The sequence below is a fragment of the Drosophila serrata genome, unplaced genomic scaffold (genome assembly GCF_035046125.1).
Source record: "Drosophila serrata isolate PLE 108 unplaced genomic scaffold, ASM3504612v1 contig_382, whole genome shotgun sequence".
In the NCBI taxonomy this organism is placed as follows: Eukaryota; Metazoa; Arthropoda; class Insecta; order Diptera; family Drosophilidae; genus Drosophila; species Drosophila serrata.
Window position 1 is genome coordinate 10156658 of NW_028257280.1, and position 17443 is coordinate 10174100.

The following is a 17443-nucleotide window of genomic DNA, read 5'->3' on the forward strand; positions in this document are numbered from 1 at the left end:
CTAGTACATTTTTTTTTCGCAATGCTTGAAACTTAATAATAAGAGGGAAAAGCCAAATACCTTTTAAATAAAATGCAGAATTCTGCAAATCTTAAAAAAAGCTAGATTTGACGGGAAAAGGCGGAAGTGGCAGCCTTGGTAGTTTGACCCAACTTATATTTTAGTATTTTTTTTAAATAATACACCTTCTTGTTAGCTCCGCACCTGGTCACTCTGTCACCCATTTGCTGTGTCATTTTTGTTTCTGTGCATATTAAGTCGGCTTTTTTATTCTACAAATAACATTACCGTTGCTCAGGACCGGAAAAGATGGCTACTGAACGCTACAGCTTTTCCCTGACCACGTTCAGGTAAGTGCGCCCCAAGAACCATTTAGGAATGCTCCATATTCCGACCGGTACTTCACCATGACTGGGCAATAAACACAATTTTTGACACTTCTGCAGTCCTTCGGGCAAGCTCGTCCAATTGGAGTATGCCTTGGCGGCGGTGTCTGGCGGAGCGCCCTCCGTGGGCATTATGGGTGAGAACCTGTTTGATTCACTTGATGGGCGCAATAAGTAACTCACATTTCAATGTAGCATCAAACGGCGTCGTCATTGCCACCGAGAACAAGCACAAGTCGCCGCTGTATGAGGAGCACAGTGTCCACCGCGTCGAGATGATCAACAAGCACATCGGCATGGTCTACTCGGGAATGGGTCCGGATTATCGTCTGCTGGTGAAGCAGGCCCGCAAGATCGCCCAGTCATATTACCTCACCTACAAGGAGCCGATTCCGGTGTCGCAGCTGGTTCAGCGCGTGGCCACCCTTATGCAAGAGTACACCCAGTCCGGGTAAGATGACGCCATTATCCATATTGTGCTTATCCTGAAAATACCCTCGCTTTTCCAGTGGCGTTCGTCCCTTCGGCGTTTCCTTGCTGATCTGCGGATGGGACAACGATCGTCCGTATCTGTACCAATCGGATCCATCGGGTGCTTACTTCGCTTGGAAAGCCACTGCTATGGGAAAGAATGCGGTTAACGGCAAAACTTTCCTGGAGAAGCGGTGAGTACCCAACTAGTACGTAATTTTATCTTTCAATATTAAAAATTCGTTTGCCGTGCAGTTACAGCGAAGAACTGGAGCTGGAGGATGCTGTCCACACCGCCATCCTGACCCTGAAGGAGGGCTTCGAGGGTAAAATGACTGCCGATAATATTGAAATTGGAATCTGCGATCAGAACGGTTTCCAGCGTCTGGACCCGGCCTCGATCAAAGACTATTTGGCCAACATCCCCTAAGCCTTTAGCACCCCGCTCAAAGAGACCCAAGCAAAGCTTTTTTGATAAGTACGGGACATTAAAAACAAATAAAATTGTCAACTGTGGTGTTATTTGAAGTGAATGAGTGGAAGTGCACATTTATTATTGGGTTTCTAAGTTACTTGGCTTCGAAAGTCTCTACGTATCCGGCGCAGGTCACAGGGTCGAACAGGAACAGGTTACGGTGAGGTGCTTCCATTTTAGTGACCACCTTGATGACCTCTTGGGACACAACGCCGCCGACCACAGCCACCGCTGGAGAGATCTGTGCAAAAATGATGCCCAGAGCTTCGTCGGTCAGACCCGAGTTTGGCAAAATTTCATCGCGTATTCCGCCAAGCAGTTTCAAGTCAGCCTCCCTGCTCTTGTAGCTGGGATCACGCTGATGGATCGCGCGGAACTTCTGCAGTACACTCAATAGGATAATGGCTGGTCCATTGCGTTTCAGTTTACGCTGATAACTTGGTGCTGTGATGTCGAAATCTAGCCAGGCCGCGTATCCGGGGTAGTCCACTTCTCGCTGCGTAGGAATCGAGAAAGTCTCAAACTTGGTCTTCTTTTCGGAATTTTCTACTTTCTTGTACTTGACTACATCCCTGTGGCGATGAGAAAAGTCAATTTAGTCTCTAAATCGAACGAATTGCAGTGGCTTAAAACTAAAACATGTTTAGAATACTAAAATCATACATACTCGACGTAGTTATGTTTCTGCAGACTAGCAAAATAGAAGCCGAAGGTACCCCAGACATCAGTCGCAATGAACTTAACACTCAACTCCCGGCAAATGGTGTCGATGCGCAACAACTCCTCGTTGGAGGCTCCATTTACCACGACCACGTCAAATTGACCAAAGAAGTCGGCGGCCTTCTCCTTCAGCGGCTGTGTGTCAGTGGAGATGTCAACCATTGGATTAAGAGCACGCGCACGTGCCAAGGAGGCTTCGGCACGATTGCTGCCCAGAGATTCACGTGCTGCTAGGAACTGCGAACAAAAGTCGGCCTCAGTGACCAGCGAGTCATCCAGTAGCTTTACGGAGTTAACTCCGGAGAGAATGATGTTCTTAGTTATCTCGGCACCCAGGCCACTCAGTCCAGCGATGAGGATCTTCGATGTGCGCAGACTAAAAGCACATAAAGTAAATTTCCGCCATTATTAACACAGCATTTGCAAAAAGCCGGCTCCTTACTCACCGCTTCTGCGATTCCAGGCCCCAGAGTCGGATCTGTCTGTCGTAGAGCTCGTTCTCCGCCTCGGTGAGCTCCACCACAGACTCCTTCGTATCCACTTCCATGCCCATAACTAATGCAGTTTATTTAATTAATTTTATCAGCAGTTAGAAAAACTTGGCAAAAATTCGCGGAGACGCCAAAAGAAAACACTAACGCCTTATGAAAATACCACGATAATTATCGAAATTAGTATTACCATCTTTTGCCAACCAAAACGGCTTAAAATAAATATCAAACATTGCTATTATTGACAATATTTAATTAATATCGATAATTATAAAAATAGCAATTTGGAAGCAGATAAACCTGGAATAACTTATTTATAACACTTTAAATTGCTAGACTTTAAGTTAGTTAGATTTGGCGGGTAAAAGCTAGATTAATATGTATGCCACCCAACTATAGGGCGGCAACCCTGAACGCCATTCCCATTGGCTTGTTTTTGTTAACTTAGCTTGACGAACAACTTCTTTTCCGGTAAACATTGCCGCTTTTTTACCACTTTAATTGCGATTATTGTTTTTATTGCCGCCGCAGAACATGTTGCGTAAATTTGGCTTACTGCTGGGCCAGCAGGTGGGACAGCAGGCTCGTTTAACAGCACGCCGCACATTCTCCGCGACAAATGCTCTGCGTAAAGGTAACTCATGGCAAACCCCAGTGACATAATGTTAATAAGTAATTTGAATTTTTAAGACGCCGAGCCCCAGGCGGAGGCGGAATCGGGACCGCCAAAGAACATCCTGGTGGAGAAGGACAAGAATATCACGCTGATCGGGATTAACCGGCCGCAGCAGCGCAATGCCATCGATTCGCTCACAGCCTCGCAGCTTTGTGACGCCTTCTCCAACTTCGAAGCGGACGACACTTCGCCGGTGGCCGTGCTGTACGGCGTTGGCGGGTCTTTCTGCTCTGGCTTTGATATCTTGGAGATGAGCAACGACGAGAAGGAGGAGATCAGTGTCGACATTCTCATGCGGCCGGAGGGCTCAGTAGGGCCCACGCGTCGCCAGATCAAAAAGCCGGTCGTATGCGGCATAAACGGATACTGCATCGCGAACGGCCTGGAGTTGGCCCTGATGTGTGACCTGCGTGTTATGGAGGAGTCCGCTGTCCTGGGGTTCTTCAATCGCCGCTTTGGCGTACCGATGCTGGATGGAGGCACTATTCGCCTGCCGGCCATGATTGGTCTGTCCCGTGCCTTGGATCTTATACTCACCGGACGACCGGTGGGCTCCCAGGAGGCCCACGACATTGGGCTGGTGAACCGTATAGTGCCCACGGGCACAGCGCTGGGCAATGCCCTCGAGCTGGCCACGTGCCTGGCCAAGTTCCCGCAAAGAGCCCTTATCCACGATCGCAACTCGGTCTATTCGAGCGCCTTTGAGACGTCCACTTTCCACCAGGCCGTGCAGAACGAGGTGATGTATACTTCGCGGGAAATCATCGAGGACATGCAGAACGGCATCAAGTGGTTCAATCAGAGTGGGTTGTTTTGATCCTTCTATCCTTTAATTTCTAATGATTTCCTTGCAGCCTTCAAGCCAGATACAACACACTCGTGGCTCAAGCGGGATCGTTCGATGGCCGATTGGGATGATGAGGAAGTGGCAGAGGCCGCTGCCCAGAAGGAAAAACTTAAGCAAGAGCAGGAGGCTGCGTTGGCCGAGGCCGAGAAACAGAAGCAGGCAGAAAAGGCCCAGAAGAAGTCAAAGAAGTCCGAAGAAAAGACCGTGGATAGCGCAGATAGTAAAGATCCTACAGACAAGCCAACGGAGAAATAGTTGCGATCTAATATGAAAAAAAATTAACTGTTCCAAATCATACACTTAAACTTTGTACATAACACCCTCACTTAGCAGTTTCAAACTGAGCCATTCGACCTGTTAACTTATTCAAATACATAACTGTACTTCTGTGCTAAAAATCTGACTTGTTATTCTTTTATAGATACTCACACAAAAGCCTTTTACATCCCGTTATTAAATAGAACGAAGTTTTTGTCTTTTTAAAGTGACTTGCCTATTCCGTAGTGTTCTTACTTTTCCCTCTGTTTCCCTTGATTACAAAGTCCGGTAGGTCATGGTATGACACTGCATTGAACTTTGAATCCAACTTTGAATTTTTTAAAATGATTCGAATTATTTGCACTGCTAAAAATATACATTTTATTGATGATGACGAATAATCAATGATTAAAAATGAAAACACTTACTTGATATGATTCAATCAAATTACAGGCCCTCAACAAACATAGCAACAAAACTTAACTTTATAATTTGATTGATATTTGGATAATTGGCATTTGCTTCTTGTGTAAAATAATGGTCTTCAGATTTCGGTTAAAAAAATTAATAATATTAGCATACTTTGGATTAATAAACATTGAAGTTGTATGCGAAGAACCTATAATTTGGTATAATAGTAATATGTTTTATTGGTTCTGGTATAAATAGTCTAATTTGTATATATTAATTTGAAAATACTAATTTGTGTACATTAAGTTTTCTAATTTACATTATTCATTTTTGTTATCAGATTTGCGGTGTTGACCAATCTGACTTATACTTTCAGTTATTAAAGTGATTCATTTTATATGTCTAGACTGGGTCCGACCCATAAAGTACACTCACAACACGTCATTCGAACTTTGATCCATTTCAAATATTTTTTATAGGTACTCACTTGAATGGCCCATCATATCTTTTTAATGTAAAAAAGCTTTAATCTCATATTTTACTGAAAGTGGTTGTTAAAAAAAATGAAATATATGTATATATATTTTAGAGACATTAATTTCTACACGCTGATTTTGTGTGTAAATCAAAGTTTTTCAAATATGATAAAGAAGCCAAAAATGCATTAAATTTTAATCGGAGAGCTTTTCAATGCTAGTTTTTATTATGTTAATAAATCTGTATTTAAAATAAAAATAGACAAATAAAAATTTTGCCAGATTTTTAGATTATGAATATATACGATAACCTTATCGTGGTGGATCCATTTTATTAATTTTAAGTTTTTATTTTTTAAATTTATATTGCCCTCGTCAATGATAGGAATAAAGATAATACGCATATAACTAAACAATAAATAAATTTTACAACTATTAAACTTATGCTGCCATTATTTGAAATATTTCTAAAACTATTATTAGTTTTTTTTTTTATTTATTTTCAAATAGAGTCGTAAAAAAGGAGACCTTCTAGGGTTAACCCTAATGAATGTGCAGTACGTTGCATTATAGACTCTGGTTTTTTGATTAAACTAGCATTGACCAGGAAATGTAACACAAACAATATACAGCGTCGCAAAAAATTAAATCGCTTAAACTTTTCCTTTTAATATTGTACATTTGTTTCACCTTAAAACAGTTCTATTCCAGCAACTGGTGTCAGCGGACGCCAAAACCGAATGAGATTGCTCCGCGCAGGGTTTTATCTACAGAATATTTAATTAACTTAAAAAAGTGAGTGACTATTGATGTTACATTTTCACCTAAGGAAGAAGTGTTGGTAACATTCAATACCTTTTTATTTAATTTTTTTTTTTTAAATATGAAAATGTATACTTATATCAAAAGGACTTTGTGTTGTCCTAATCTAAAATAATGAAATATCTTAAATAATAAGGTCATTTTATTATAAAGTTTCTATGCAAAAAAAAAGTATTATTATTAAATTAAAATTGTACAGTAAAGAGAAATGATAAATAAGCTAAAATACAAAAACTTATTTAGAAAATTGTACGCTTAGTTCGTATTTCAATTTGGTTTTACACAATTATTTACAAATTAATTTACTTAGCAGCACTCTTGTTGGCTTTTCTGACCCCGACACCCTCGTGTGCAGTCGTTTTGTTTTTAAAGTACCCAATAGATAGTAGTGTTGGATTGCAGCCGGAATTAAGTACTCTTAAAATAGGTATCTCTGTGAGGTGGTACCATACTTGAGATTATCTGCAAAATATATAAATTCGTTTATGACAATAAATCATTTAGTCACAAATGTGCATTCAATAGTGTCTGTCCTATGCCTCCCTATTTCAAAGAGAACATGGACGACGGATCATCAAAGCAGACAGGAGTACTCTTCGAGGCCGATGTGGAGACAATCGATGGAGGACTGGCCATTGATACTACACAATTTAAGCGGGCTGAGGATCGAAAGTTGCCTTGGGTCTGGCGAAATATATTACTTTTTGCCTATGTCCATCTGGCAGCCCTATACGGATTGTACTTAATATTCACACAAGCAAAGCTTGCCACAACATTCTTCGGTTAGTTTCCCCCTTGCTCCATGATGGAGACGTGTCCTTTTTAACCTTCTGTTCTGCCAGCTGCCGTCCTTTACTGTTGCGGCATGCTGGGAATTACGGGAGGTGCCCATCGACTGTGGGCCCATCGCTCGTACAAGGCCAAGTGGCCTCTGCGCCTGATCCTAATCGTCTTCAACACGGTGGCCTTCCAGGATGCCGCTTACCACTGGGCCCGCGACCATCGGGTGCACCACAAGTTCTCGGAGACGGATGCTGATCCGCATAATGCGAGTCGAGGCTTCTTTTTCTCACACGTCGGCTGGCTGCTGTGCAAGAAGCATCCGGATGTAAAGGAGAAGGGCAAGGGCCTGGACCTGTCCGACCTGCGAGCCGATCGCATTTTGATGTTCCAACGCAAGTACGTATATTTAAAAGTCTACCGCAATTTATGATTCAATAAAATAATTCTTTACTGCAAATTCCTCAAATTATTAGGCACTACTATGTCTTGATGCCGTTGGCCTGCTTTATCCTACCCACAGTTATTCCTAAGATGTGCTGGGATGAATCGATGACGTGTGCTTGGTTCGTGGCCACCATGTTCCGTTGGTGCTTCCAGCTAAACATGACCTGGCTGGTGAACAGTGCGGCTCACAAATACGGTGGAAAGCCGTACGACAGGTAGGAGCAGATGCATACTCATCTGCTAGGTGTCATTCTTCAATGGATTTCTTCTCCCACAGGTCAATGAATCCCTCAGAAAATATTGGCGTTGCGGCCATGACTTTTGGCGAAGGCTGGCACAACTATCATCACGTGTTCCCCTGGGATTATAAGACGGGCGAGTGGGGAAACTATTCCCTAAACCTGACCACTGCATTCATCGACTTATTCGCCAAGATTGGCTGGGCCTACGATCTTAAATCGGTTTCTCCGGATATTATTAAGAGGCGGGTTCAGCGTACTGGCGACGGGACCCATGAGCTGTGGGGATGGGGCGACAAGGACCTCTCCGCCGAGGATGCCAAAGACGTTCTATTTGTTGATAAGAAAAAAGACTGATGGCTAAGGGGGCATCTCAATCGTATTCAGATAAGGTGCAAATTTCTGGTATGCTAAAAAATTTGTTCTTGTTATTAGTGTAAATGTCGTTCTCCTTATTTTACATTACATTTCCATTGATCGTTTGGGAAAAGAGTATATAAATATAAACTTATAATAATATGTAAACTTTTATATTGCAATTATTTGGGTACTTAAGTAGAATTCTCTTCAGTTAGGCCTTATCAAATAGACAATAGATCGTTTAGTCTATAATTGTGTTAATATAGTGTTTACATCGCGATAAGGAATTAACACGTCATCGTGCCCAACAAGTGGTCCTTTTTCCTAGTAATCCTTACCGGGAAAAGATAATTTAAAAAAGACGTCTGCAATTTGAGTGTCGAAATATTAATAGTTTGTGATAAAGTCCATTCTCTCTGCGTTATATAAATGATATTGATTTGTTGAATTCCAGTCTTCTATTTGATCACGTCCAGGTCCGAGGGTTTAGCAGGTCGGTCATGATAAGAATAATCGGCTAGTCCGTTGGAAAGTTTCGGCATAGGCAACGTCTGGGACTTGTTTTGGCGTTTGTTCCTGACAGTTAATATATGTAGGATGACGTCGCCTTAACAGATCCCGACTTCAGCAGAACAAGAGTCAAGGGCCTTCTTGGACTGATGTGTAGCGGCATCGCAGTGTCCAGGCAATGATCCAGGAGTGGAGGGCTATGCACGCGTTATGTCCGGATTCTTGTGCCTTTGTGCTTATCATGAATACTTCCAGGAGCTGGGACCCCTACCAGAGTCACTAAATCCTGATCCAGGTCAAGTTTGGTTTCTTGCGTCATTGTTTTCTCAGATTTTTTGGTCGAATTTAAGTTGAAATTATAGGATAGGGGTTTCAAACCCTTTTGTGTCGATTGCATTTTGGGTTTAAGGTGGCTTATACATTTGTAATATAACAAATATAATCCGTATAAGATTACGAGGTTTTAAACGGAAAATTCATTTGAATGTCAAACTCACCCTGACCCGATACTTGAAGAAGAAGAAGATATCGATAAAACAACATAAAACACACATTCGATAATTTTCATACACATCATTAGAATATTTAGTCATCTCTAAAAAAAATAGAAAGAAGTTCTTTTCCTGGAGAAATTTTGCTACTAATTTTAAGCATTTAAGAAACATTTGGGTAAGTTTTTCCCAGTAGAATACGTATAATCGAGATAACAACAAACGCTCTAAAGTATTGTAAGCAATTATTGGCATTAGCGTTATCGCGACTCTGTCTGTGCGGACCGGCGTCTTTTTATTGCTGCTTTGTGTCGTGGAAGTGATTAGAAATATTGGCGATTAGCAGGCAAATGGAAATTTATTTAATAGTTTATTATTCCATAAGAACAGTGCAATGTACCGAAAGCTGTTTACATGTAACCTTAGGGAGCGCACGCCTCGGTGACGTCACAGCACATGCAACGCAACACCAGATCCATAAAGGTTTAACCCTTTCAATGGCATTCGGCACAGGCATCACGCCTTAGATCATTTCTGATTATTTTAATACCCTTTAAATTTTAGAACAGTGGCTGGTTTAAAAGTGAAACAAATGTAGTCTTTGATGATATGTGAAGAGTATTGCAATTAAACTATAGATAATATGTTTTAATCATGGCAACCATGATCTCTTTTCCTACTACCGGACAAGTTTTATACGCTCTTCCAAGTTCGGCCATAATTAATCACCGTTTTGAATGCGATTAACAAAGAGTATTCAAAGTCTCGCTCCGTCGGACTGGTAACCTTTCCGCATTCTCTCTCAATGAATTGCAACGTTGTACTCTTTTTCAATTGACGTCCAGAGGAATACAACGTGAGGTGATGCCTAAGAGATTGCGAACAGTTCAGATGATTAATTTAATAGAACGTATGGCTCATCTTTCAACTGCGCACTATGGAGAACATATTCATATTTATATACATACATTAATGGGTACATATATGCAATACCACGGTGTTAGGTACATTAATGGGATGATTTCTTGAGAGATACTATTCTGAAAAAAAAAAAAAACATTTTTGTGTGGTGTGATTGCTTCTCAATAACTTAAACCATAATCACTGCCTCAAATTTAAACTCACAAACTAATAGCGAAGAATGTGCTACTTTTACTTAAGGTTATAGTAACGTAGTACATCGCGAAAACTTAAATCGAGCATTGATGTTGATTCAAAGAGCATGGATTTGGCTATAAAAAACTCGTGCGTCCATCTTTAACCTTACCTTCTGCAATTCAAAATCATAGAAACTATGCAAATCAGTCTTGTGTTTGTCTTTAATGGAATTTGTAAAGATGTTGGCCCAAAGCAGTGTGCGTTGATCTCGCTAACTGGTTTCGACCGGCCAAAGTCCGAGAACCGTAAATTTGACTAAAAACAGATTATGAGGAGGCCAGGTGAATTTGTGGCTAACCCATTATCAGAGGAAGCCGAGCCGGAAAACCAAAATACATCGATTAGATTTGCTTAAAACAGACCTAACCCACAGCTGTGTTCCAAAGTCCGAAGGCTAAACTTTCCAGCTATCTACATGTTTCGTCTAGCCCCCCTTTCTTACGTTCTGAAAATCGCAATGTTTACAAAAATGTACCGGCTTATTCCGCATGTAATTGAATCTGAAGTTAAGCGCTTGTCATTACGCGATGATGCCTGCGCAGATGTTTTCAATTGACATTAGAGATTGGAACCGTAGATTGGCAGATTGGGCTACGTGCATGCGGCTAATCTGGGCAGCTCGGGAAATATTGCCACGAAAATGCACACGACGACGGGAAAAAGCTCTGACGCCGCCGGCCCGCACCGTCTTAATCGATTTGTTTTCGTTTTGGCAAGTATGCGAAAGTTTTGTTAGTTCACAACGAGTTCCTCTAGCGTACGGACGTGCTCTTGGCACTCCTCCACATAAACCGTGTTACTAAAAAAAACGTTTTCGGGTTTATTCCGAAGAAAAGTGCAAGTCTAAGAAGCTGATTGGCGTCTCTTTATTTGGAGAATCAAACAGGTTGGTGGGTTGGTTTTCCCAGCTAGACTGACTGCGCATAAGCTGTCGCCTTTTAGCCACTTGTTGAGCAGACACTGCAACAGGATTTGGTAGCTATGACCAGTGTTTACGTAAAACCTCAAGTGTGAAAGCAAAAACGTCACTTTATGCAATTCTGCAAGAGTTTTTCACTCAGTATAAACAGTTTTCCCGCTCACTTCTCGGCAAATCAAAATTTCATTTTAAAAAACCTCTAGATCTCAGCTTCGGTTTATGAAGCGTTCGCTCTTCGGTTGTCAAGGTTTTGCTTGAGCGGTCACCGCATTAATCAGAAGGTTAAGTGAATACCCTCGTAAAGGGGGCTTTGGGTTTCACCGTACATTGAGTAGGTTTTAAAGGTCCCAAAAACCTAACTGTTTGCCAACAACTTTACTTTTAATAATAAAAAGAAAGGAAATAAACTTTGGAATGCCTTGCAGTTTGTAATTGAATTATACGATTAAATCGAACACCGATCAAAACTAAGCTTAAAATATTCGCATTCTTTGAATCGATAATTATATAATTTTTTTGGATAATTCATTGTTTAACACACTCAATAATAACTACTCATTTTATTTCGCAAAGCTTTTCCGTATTACTTTTCATGAGGTGAAAAAACCGAATTCTGAATTTAACATTTTAAAAAATTAAAATTTGATAATTTTTTATTTATTATATTTTTTTCTTCGAACAAGGCTAGATTGACTCGGCTGTTAAGGCTAATCAAGAATATATAGAATTTATAGGGCCGAAAATGACTCCTTCCTTACACGCTTCTGACTGAAATTACAATGCCCTACATATTTATATGAGCAGTTTTTTAGTTTATAGACCTCTCTTTAAGGAGCACCCCATTTACCCCCATTTATAATATCTTTAATTCGTCCCACCAATATCTCACCCAAAATTAAAATCAAATTTAACACAAATACTTGAATAGCATTTTGCACTTTTGAACTGACTTCTCCTAGTTCCTTCTTCTTTCATTATATTTCTTGAAACGAATTAATTTTCTGTTAATCTGCATTTTGTAAATCAACTTTGACAGCCATTACGTATGGAATACAGATATGTGAATATTTACATTTCAAATTGCGTTTCTTAAGGTGCATGTCGACGAACTATATTTAGTAGTGAAGGCTATTAATCACCTTAGAAAATGTAAAAGTCTTCGATTGTCGACATCCAAAGGCAAGACAGTAATTTAGTACTCACTTTAATATATTTAAATAGGTAAATGTACATAGATAAGTAGAACATAAAAATTCCTAGTCCGTGCCCAAATCGCTTCTTTGGTCTCATTTTTGCAAAGTGTATAAAGACCATCACGCTTAAAGAGCGTGATAACGATTCCCAACAATAACAATTGGAGAACTATTCTCTCTCCCTTTCTCGCCCCCAAATCGCTCTCTGCTTTCTTTCCCTCGCTTTCGGATATAAGCTCCCACGTTATCCGTTCTTATAAAATCAGTCAAGACGCAACAATGTGGCGACAACTAATTTCAAGTTCAATGCAAAATTGTGATAAATGTGTGCTGTTTGCGTCTTATCTCCATGTGTTTCCATTAGGTTTTTTTTTGTGTTTGTTTTGCCGGTTATTCATTTTTCGATTTTGGCACCCTCTTGGAACGAATAAAATCAGCTGTTTGGTTGACATGCTGGGGGCCATTTAGCTTTGGCCCTCTCTTGCTCTCTCTTGCTCTTCCTGGTTGTTGCTTTCGCCATGTCCAAAAGCTTTCGCTTGTGATCTGCTGGTCTTGCATTAAAAATGTACATATGTATGTACATATGTGAGTGGCGTTGGTGTGTATTTTTATATAGACAAGATTCTGGTTATTCATACTTCATTATCAGGGGCGGGGTCTACAATTTCACACTGGGACCTTTGAAATATATAGTTTTAAACAAACATTTTGCAACCCAACTCTAGCCATTAATTGTAAACATGAATACTTCGACATTTTTCACGATATGCAATGATATGATATGTATTTATTCGTGGCCATTTTATCAGATTTAGATATCTTATAAATTAAATTAATTTAAATTATTTAAACCACTTATCTTTGAAAGAAACTATAAAATTTAATCCCTTAAAAAAAGAATTGGACTTCTAACCTTAAGATACCCTTTTGCTTGCGCTACTGCCCGTCGTCACCATCTCTCTCTTTCTCTGTTCTAATCGCTTTTTCGCTGACTATTTCACTCAGCATCGTATGATTTTTTAAGCTCTCGCTTGACCACAGAGGTTCACGTGTCCCATGGCTATGTTAGGCTTCCATCTAGGGTCGAAGTACCCGCCCGCCTGTTTGCCTAGTGTAATGGCCGTTCGTTTGATAAAACCGCAATTGGCAGGTGATTAACATGTGATTGGATCGCGTTGTTAGGTAGCGATAGATAAAGCCACGCCGCCATCACGCGACGGAGAGCTAAGGGCTGTTAGATTGGCGATTAGATTGGGCCAAAGTCTCCACTAGTCTAGACTGGCCGAGGTGTCTAACCCTGACCTTAGCATTGAACGAATTCGCATCGTAGTATCTCGCCCAACTAGCCTAAAAATCTAATCTCCGATTGGAACGTACACCAGCGGAGGCAACACCTCACCGCTCTCCAATAGTCAAAAGCTCCAGCGAGAGCTATAGAGAGCAAAACATGAGCTTTTTCGCAACTGCCGCTATTCTTCTTCGTGCGAAATTTCCAAACACATCAGCAGTTTTCAAACTTAAGTTAACCAAAGCGGCTTTGTTGGAAGCAAATTAAACACATTTCTGGGGTGTAAACCAGGTACAATTAATGTGTTTGTATGTGTGTCGCCTTTATTGGAATTTATCAAACGCGGACAAGTGCTTTTACATAGTTTGCAATTCTTGTTAATTTCCATGTGCATTTTAGAGTGTGTGTGTGTGTGTGTGTATATAACAAAGAATGCCGAATATGATTGAAAGGGAAATTTTCCATTTGAAGATTAAGCGCATTAGCTTTGGTTTTTAACCTTGAGCCAAGGTTCCCAGTGACCCACAAGCATGACATAATATTTACATATATATGAAAAAACATCTGCATACATACACACACCTGGCGCTTTTTCCCACACCGGCTTTTTCATTATTTATGCCGCCGCGAGTCCTATGACAAGGACGCGTCCGTACTGGGCGTTGTATTGATTTTTTTAAGCGACACCCGGCGGTTAAACATTAAATAATGCAACAGTAGAAATGCTGCTCAAGCTCGATAAGCTAGATTAATTTATTATAGAACGGTTAATTCGAATTTAATTTGGTTAATTATCGGTCTAGAATGTTCTTGTACTTGTAATAACCTGCAAACGAATCAAAGTGCTAATAACTTTGACAGCAAAAGCAAACCCTTTCCTTCAAAACATTCGAAGCAAATTAGACAGGAATGCTTAAAGGGTACCGAATTCATTAAGAGACGACACCTCTAACCATATAGAGCAGTTGAAGTCACCACCTCGGAAAGCGTGTCAAGTTCATCTGGCTTGGCTAATTGCCCAATTCACCGAGTTGGCAGGCAAACTAATTGCTTTTTTGTTTATTTCTTTATGCCAGTAACTTACTAGTGTTTTTGTTTCTGTCTTGCAGTTGATTCAAGATGCCGCCCAACGCCCAAGCCGGTGCCCAGTCCATTACGGACTCGCTGATCGCTGCTGCGGCTAATGCCGCTGCCGATTCGCCGCCCAACAAGTTGCAGCAGGACTCCACGGGAGTGCTCTTCGAGTGCGATGTGGAAACCACCGATGGCGGGCTCGAAAAGGATATTACCACGCTGAAGAAGGCGGAGAAGCGTCGCCTTAAGCTGGTCTGGCGCAACATCATCGCTTTCGGATACCTACATCTTGCGGCTCTTTACGGCGCCTACCTTATGGTTGCTTCGGCCAAGTGGCAGACCATTGCCTTCGGTGAGTCCAAAGGTTCTTCAGAACCATTCATCTGTAGCTGTACATTTAAATATTTTATGTCTATTTTGTATTTTACGGCTTTACTTATTAATAGGTCTCCTAAACACCGAGTTTATATTATAAGGCATATTTAAAAAATAGGAGAATCCGTTGTACTTTTAAGCTAATTTCATAGCCCAAGTTAAGCTAAGCGTAGAGTCACTCGGCTCGAGTTGAGAACATTTTTATTGTTAGTACTTAGAGTGCCGCCTGGTACAAACAGGTCAAGACTATAAAAACAAATTACTCAACTAAATCCCTTTGGTAGAACAAATTTATTCCAATTGAACCTAAAGCTAGAAACTGACAATCGAAATAAATAAAGATTTTTTAGAAGCATACTATCAGAAAATATCCTCTTCTCATATTAGCTTTATAAATAAATGAGCTAAGCAAATATGTATGTATAGTGTGCATAAAGAAAGCCTTGGCAACCAGTGTCATCTTCCTGTCGCGTGCCAATCTGGGGTTATCTAATAATTCATAACTGATAACCTTCCCAAAGTCCCATTTATAGACCTCCAGACATAACATAGCGCAGAATGCTCGGCCTTTGCCAAAGCGCAATTACAGATACGTGCTGATATTTTCAATTGTCAATAGCTCAAATATCTTGCGAACAAAATGTCTGATATTCAGAAAAAACTTATAATATTCTAAAAGTATATAGTTTAGCGAAAATGCCTAGGAATGTAGTATTGTAGAATAAAGAAAGAAATTATAGGAGGTCTTATAGAGCGACAAAAGTCGTTCATTACATTTCCACCAACCGCACTGTGGACTTGATTTCTTAGTCATTCGCCTATAGTACTATTTGCGGTGTAGTCTTTGTCCCGTTCAATGACACCCGTTACGATGCAAAGGTTGGTGGGTTTTTAATTAATCTCAATTCTGCGCACTTGTTAGTTTAAACTCTCATTAAAGTGTATTGCTCTTTGAATAGAAAAATTCGTATTTATTTAATTAAAAACTAGTATTACTTACTGAAGTTTCCCGGAAAAGTTTATATATATTTTGTAATTTTCAGTTAATCACATTAATCATATTTTCACATTTTATTTCTTTAGCTTACATCCTGTATGTGATGTCCGGATTGGGCATTACTGCCGGTGCCCATCGACTCTGGGCCCATCGCTCGTACAAGGCCAAGTGGCCACTGCGTCTGCTGCTGGTCATTTTCAACACGATCGCCTTCCAGGATGCCGCTTACCATTGGGCTCGTGATCATCGCGTCCATCACAAGTACTCGGAAACTGATGCCGATCCGCATAATGCTACCCGTGGCTTCTTCTTCTCGCACATCGGCTGGCTGCTGTGCAAGAAGCATCCCGAAGTGAAGGCCAAGGGCAAGGGAGTCGATCTATCTGATCTTCGTGCCGATCCCATCCTGATGTTCCAGAAGAAGTACTACATGCTGCTGATGCCCATTGCCTGCTTTATTGCACCTACCATCGTGCCCATGTACTTTTGGGGCGAGTCCTTCGTCAATGCCTGGTTCGTGGCTACCATGTTCCGCTGGTGTTTCATCCTGAACGTAACCTGGCTGGTGAACAGTGCTGCCCACAAGTTCGGCGGTCGCCCCTATGACAAGTGAGTATCCAAAACTTTATGTTAACGCTTTGAGTGGCCACTAACATAATGTTAAACGCCTTGCAGGTTCATCAACCCTTCGGAGAACATCTCGGTGGCTATTCTGGCCTTCGGCGAGGGATGGCATAACTATCATCACGTCTTCCCCTGGGACTACAAGACGGCCGAGCTTGGTCAGTACTCGCTAAACTTCACCACCGCCTTCATTGACTTCTTTGCTAAGATCGGCTGGGCTTATGACTTGAAGACCGTGTCCTCTGACATTATCCAGAAGCGTGTGAAGCGCACTGGCGACGGCACCCACGCCACATGGGGATGGGGCGATGCGGATCAGCCGAAGGAGGAGATCGAAGATGCTTTGATTACACACAAAAAGAGCGAATAGGCGCTGGCAGAGTTGAGGGCCTAGTTATGGGAGGGTTTTAGCAGAAAATCAATCAAATCCAAATAAAACAATGAAACATAATTTTCCATTTTGCACATTGTCCGCGAAAACAATTTCCTAAAGCAGTGAAGCAACCCATTTAATTAATTCTAAGATAAAACGTTAATGGATAACTGTTTGTTGTATCTCAAAAACTTTATACCGTCTGTGTTAAGCCAGCTCTGGAAATGTTTTTGTTTCGCTCTGGAATTGCTTTTTAAGCGAGACGCAACTAACTTTGTATTTAAAATGCATACAATTGCTAACAACCTGTAAATCGATGTACAATAGACGCAAATTGGAGCTTTTCATTCACTGTTATCTCGATGTCACTTTTTGGAATCAATGAGAAATTTTCAGTAATTAAAATTAAAATCTATATAAGCAAAATGAACGGGGAAGTTTCCATTACAAAGAAGAATACATACCTGCAAATGAAAGATTTTAGTATCTAGAGTAAGCCAAAAACAATGAATAATCAAGAAACTACTAATATATATATATATATATATATATATATATATATTATAAAATAAACTATTAACG

At 40.7% G+C, this 17443-nt stretch overlaps 5 protein-coding genes across 7 annotated transcripts; 4 read left to right on the forward strand and 1 right to left on the reverse strand.

The window, feature by feature from the left end:
* The first annotated feature begins 229 nt into the window (after positions 1-229).
* Positions 230-1390, forward strand: Prosalpha2 (proteasome alpha2 subunit). Its single transcript, XM_020958987.2, has 5 exons — positions 230-350; positions 447-523; positions 582-837; positions 896-1051; positions 1113-1390. Exons 1-5 carry the CDS (start codon positions 310-312, stop codon positions 1285-1287), a joined length of 705 nt encoding a protein of 234 aa, XP_020814646.1. The 5' UTR covers positions 230-309; the 3' UTR covers positions 1288-1390.
* Aos1 (SUMO1 activating enzyme subunit 1) lies at positions 1380-14017 on the reverse strand. Its single transcript, XM_020958976.2, has 4 exons — positions 14001-14017; positions 2499-2693; positions 2000-2428; positions 1380-1904 (listed from the first exon to the last, which is right to left on the reverse strand). Exons 2-4 carry the CDS (start codon positions 2603-2605, stop codon positions 1427-1429), a joined length of 1014 nt encoding a protein of 337 aa, XP_020814635.2. The 5' UTR covers positions 2606-2693; positions 14001-14017; the 3' UTR covers positions 1380-1426.
* Srlp (Spliceosome-ribosome linker protein) lies at positions 2875-4464 on the forward strand. The gene is made up of 4 exons (XM_020961653.2): positions 2875-3014; positions 3075-3177; positions 3234-4022; positions 4074-4464. Exons 2-4 carry the CDS (start codon positions 3078-3080, stop codon positions 4319-4321), a joined length of 1137 nt encoding a protein of 378 aa, XP_020817312.2. The 5' UTR covers positions 2875-3014; positions 3075-3077; the 3' UTR covers positions 4322-4464.
* Positions 5810-8024, forward strand: Desat2 (Desaturase 2). 2 transcript variants are annotated; one of them, XM_020962316.2, is made up of 5 exons: positions 5810-6006; positions 6588-6815; positions 6876-7212; positions 7290-7475; positions 7538-8024. In XM_020962316.2, exons 2-5 carry the CDS (start codon positions 6593-6595, stop codon positions 7854-7856), a joined length of 1065 nt encoding a protein of 354 aa, XP_020817975.2. In that variant the 5' UTR covers positions 5810-6006; positions 6588-6592; the 3' UTR covers positions 7857-8024. The 2 variants fall into 2 exon arrangements, with proteins under 2 accessions (XP_020817975.2, XP_020817974.2); XM_020962315.2 differs by having other exon boundaries at positions 5893-6006; positions 6559-6815.
* On the forward strand, positions 9927-17287 carry Desat1 (Desaturase 1). Of its 2 annotated transcripts, none has more exons than XM_020962311.2 (4): positions 9927-10904; positions 14528-14844; positions 15951-16473; positions 16540-17287. In XM_020962311.2, the coding sequence occupies exons 2-4, from the start codon at positions 14538-14540 to the stop codon at positions 16856-16858; spliced, it is 1149 nt and encodes a 382-aa protein (XP_020817970.1). In that variant the 5' UTR covers positions 9927-10904; positions 14528-14537; the 3' UTR covers positions 16859-17287. The 2 variants fall into 2 exon arrangements, with proteins under 2 accessions (XP_020817970.1, XP_020817973.1); XM_020962314.2 differs by lacking the exon at positions 9927-10904 and adding an exon at positions 13199-13709.
* Positions 17288-17443: the final 156 nt, after the last annotated feature.

Excerpts from the sequence above, each read along its gene's own strand:
- Aos1 (XM_020958976.2), bottom strand. The coding sequence starts at position 2,605 with ATGGGCATGGAAGTGGATACGAAGGAGTCTGTGGTGGAGCTCACCGAG. Across the intron at positions 2,429-2,498 it reads GGCCTGGAATCGCAGAAGCG|TCTGCGCACATCGAAGATCC; the intron begins GTGAGTAAGGAG and ends ATGTGCTTTTAG. Across the intron at positions 1,905-1,999 it reads CAGAAACATAACTACGTCGA|GGATGTAGTCAAGTACAAGA; the intron begins GTATGTATGATT and ends TCATCGCCACAG.
- Prosalpha2 (XM_020958987.2), top strand. The coding sequence starts at position 310 with ATGGCTACTGAACGCTACAGCTTTTCCCTGACCACGTTCAG. Across the intron at positions 351-446 it reads TTTTCCCTGACCACGTTCAG|TCCTTCGGGCAAGCTCGTCC; the intron begins GTAAGTGCGCCC and ends ACACTTCTGCAG. Across the intron at positions 838-895 it reads CAAGAGTACACCCAGTCCGG|TGGCGTTCGTCCCTTCGGCG; the intron begins GTAAGATGACGC and ends TCGCTTTTCCAG.
- Desat2 (XM_020962315.2), top strand. The coding sequence starts at position 6,569 with ATGCCTCCCTATTTCAAAGAGAACATGGACGACGGATCATCAAAGCAG. Across the intron at positions 6,816-6,875 it reads GCTTGCCACAACATTCTTCG|CTGCCGTCCTTTACTGTTGC; the intron begins GTTAGTTTCCCC and ends CTGTTCTGCCAG. Across the intron at positions 7,476-7,537 it reads GGTGGAAAGCCGTACGACAG|GTCAATGAATCCCTCAGAAA; the intron begins GTAGGAGCAGAT and ends CTTCTCCCACAG.
- Srlp (XM_020961653.2), top strand. The coding sequence starts at position 3,078 with ATGTTGCGTAAATTTGGCTTACTGCTGGGCCAGCAGGTGGGACAGCAG. Across the intron at positions 3,178-3,233 it reads GACAAATGCTCTGCGTAAAG|ACGCCGAGCCCCAGGCGGAG; the intron begins GTAACTCATGGC and ends TGAATTTTTAAG. Across the intron at positions 4,023-4,073 it reads CATCAAGTGGTTCAATCAGA|CCTTCAAGCCAGATACAACA; the intron begins GTGGGTTGTTTT and ends ATTTCCTTGCAG.
- Desat1 (XM_020962311.2), top strand. The coding sequence starts at position 14,538 with ATGCCGCCCAACGCCCAAGCCGGTGCCCAGTCCATTACGGACTCGCTG. Across the intron at positions 14,845-15,950 it reads GTGGCAGACCATTGCCTTCG|CTTACATCCTGTATGTGATG; the intron begins GTGAGTCCAAAG and ends TTATTTCTTTAG. Across the intron at positions 16,474-16,539 it reads GGCGGTCGCCCCTATGACAA|GTTCATCAACCCTTCGGAGA; the intron begins GTGAGTATCCAA and ends AACGCCTTGCAG.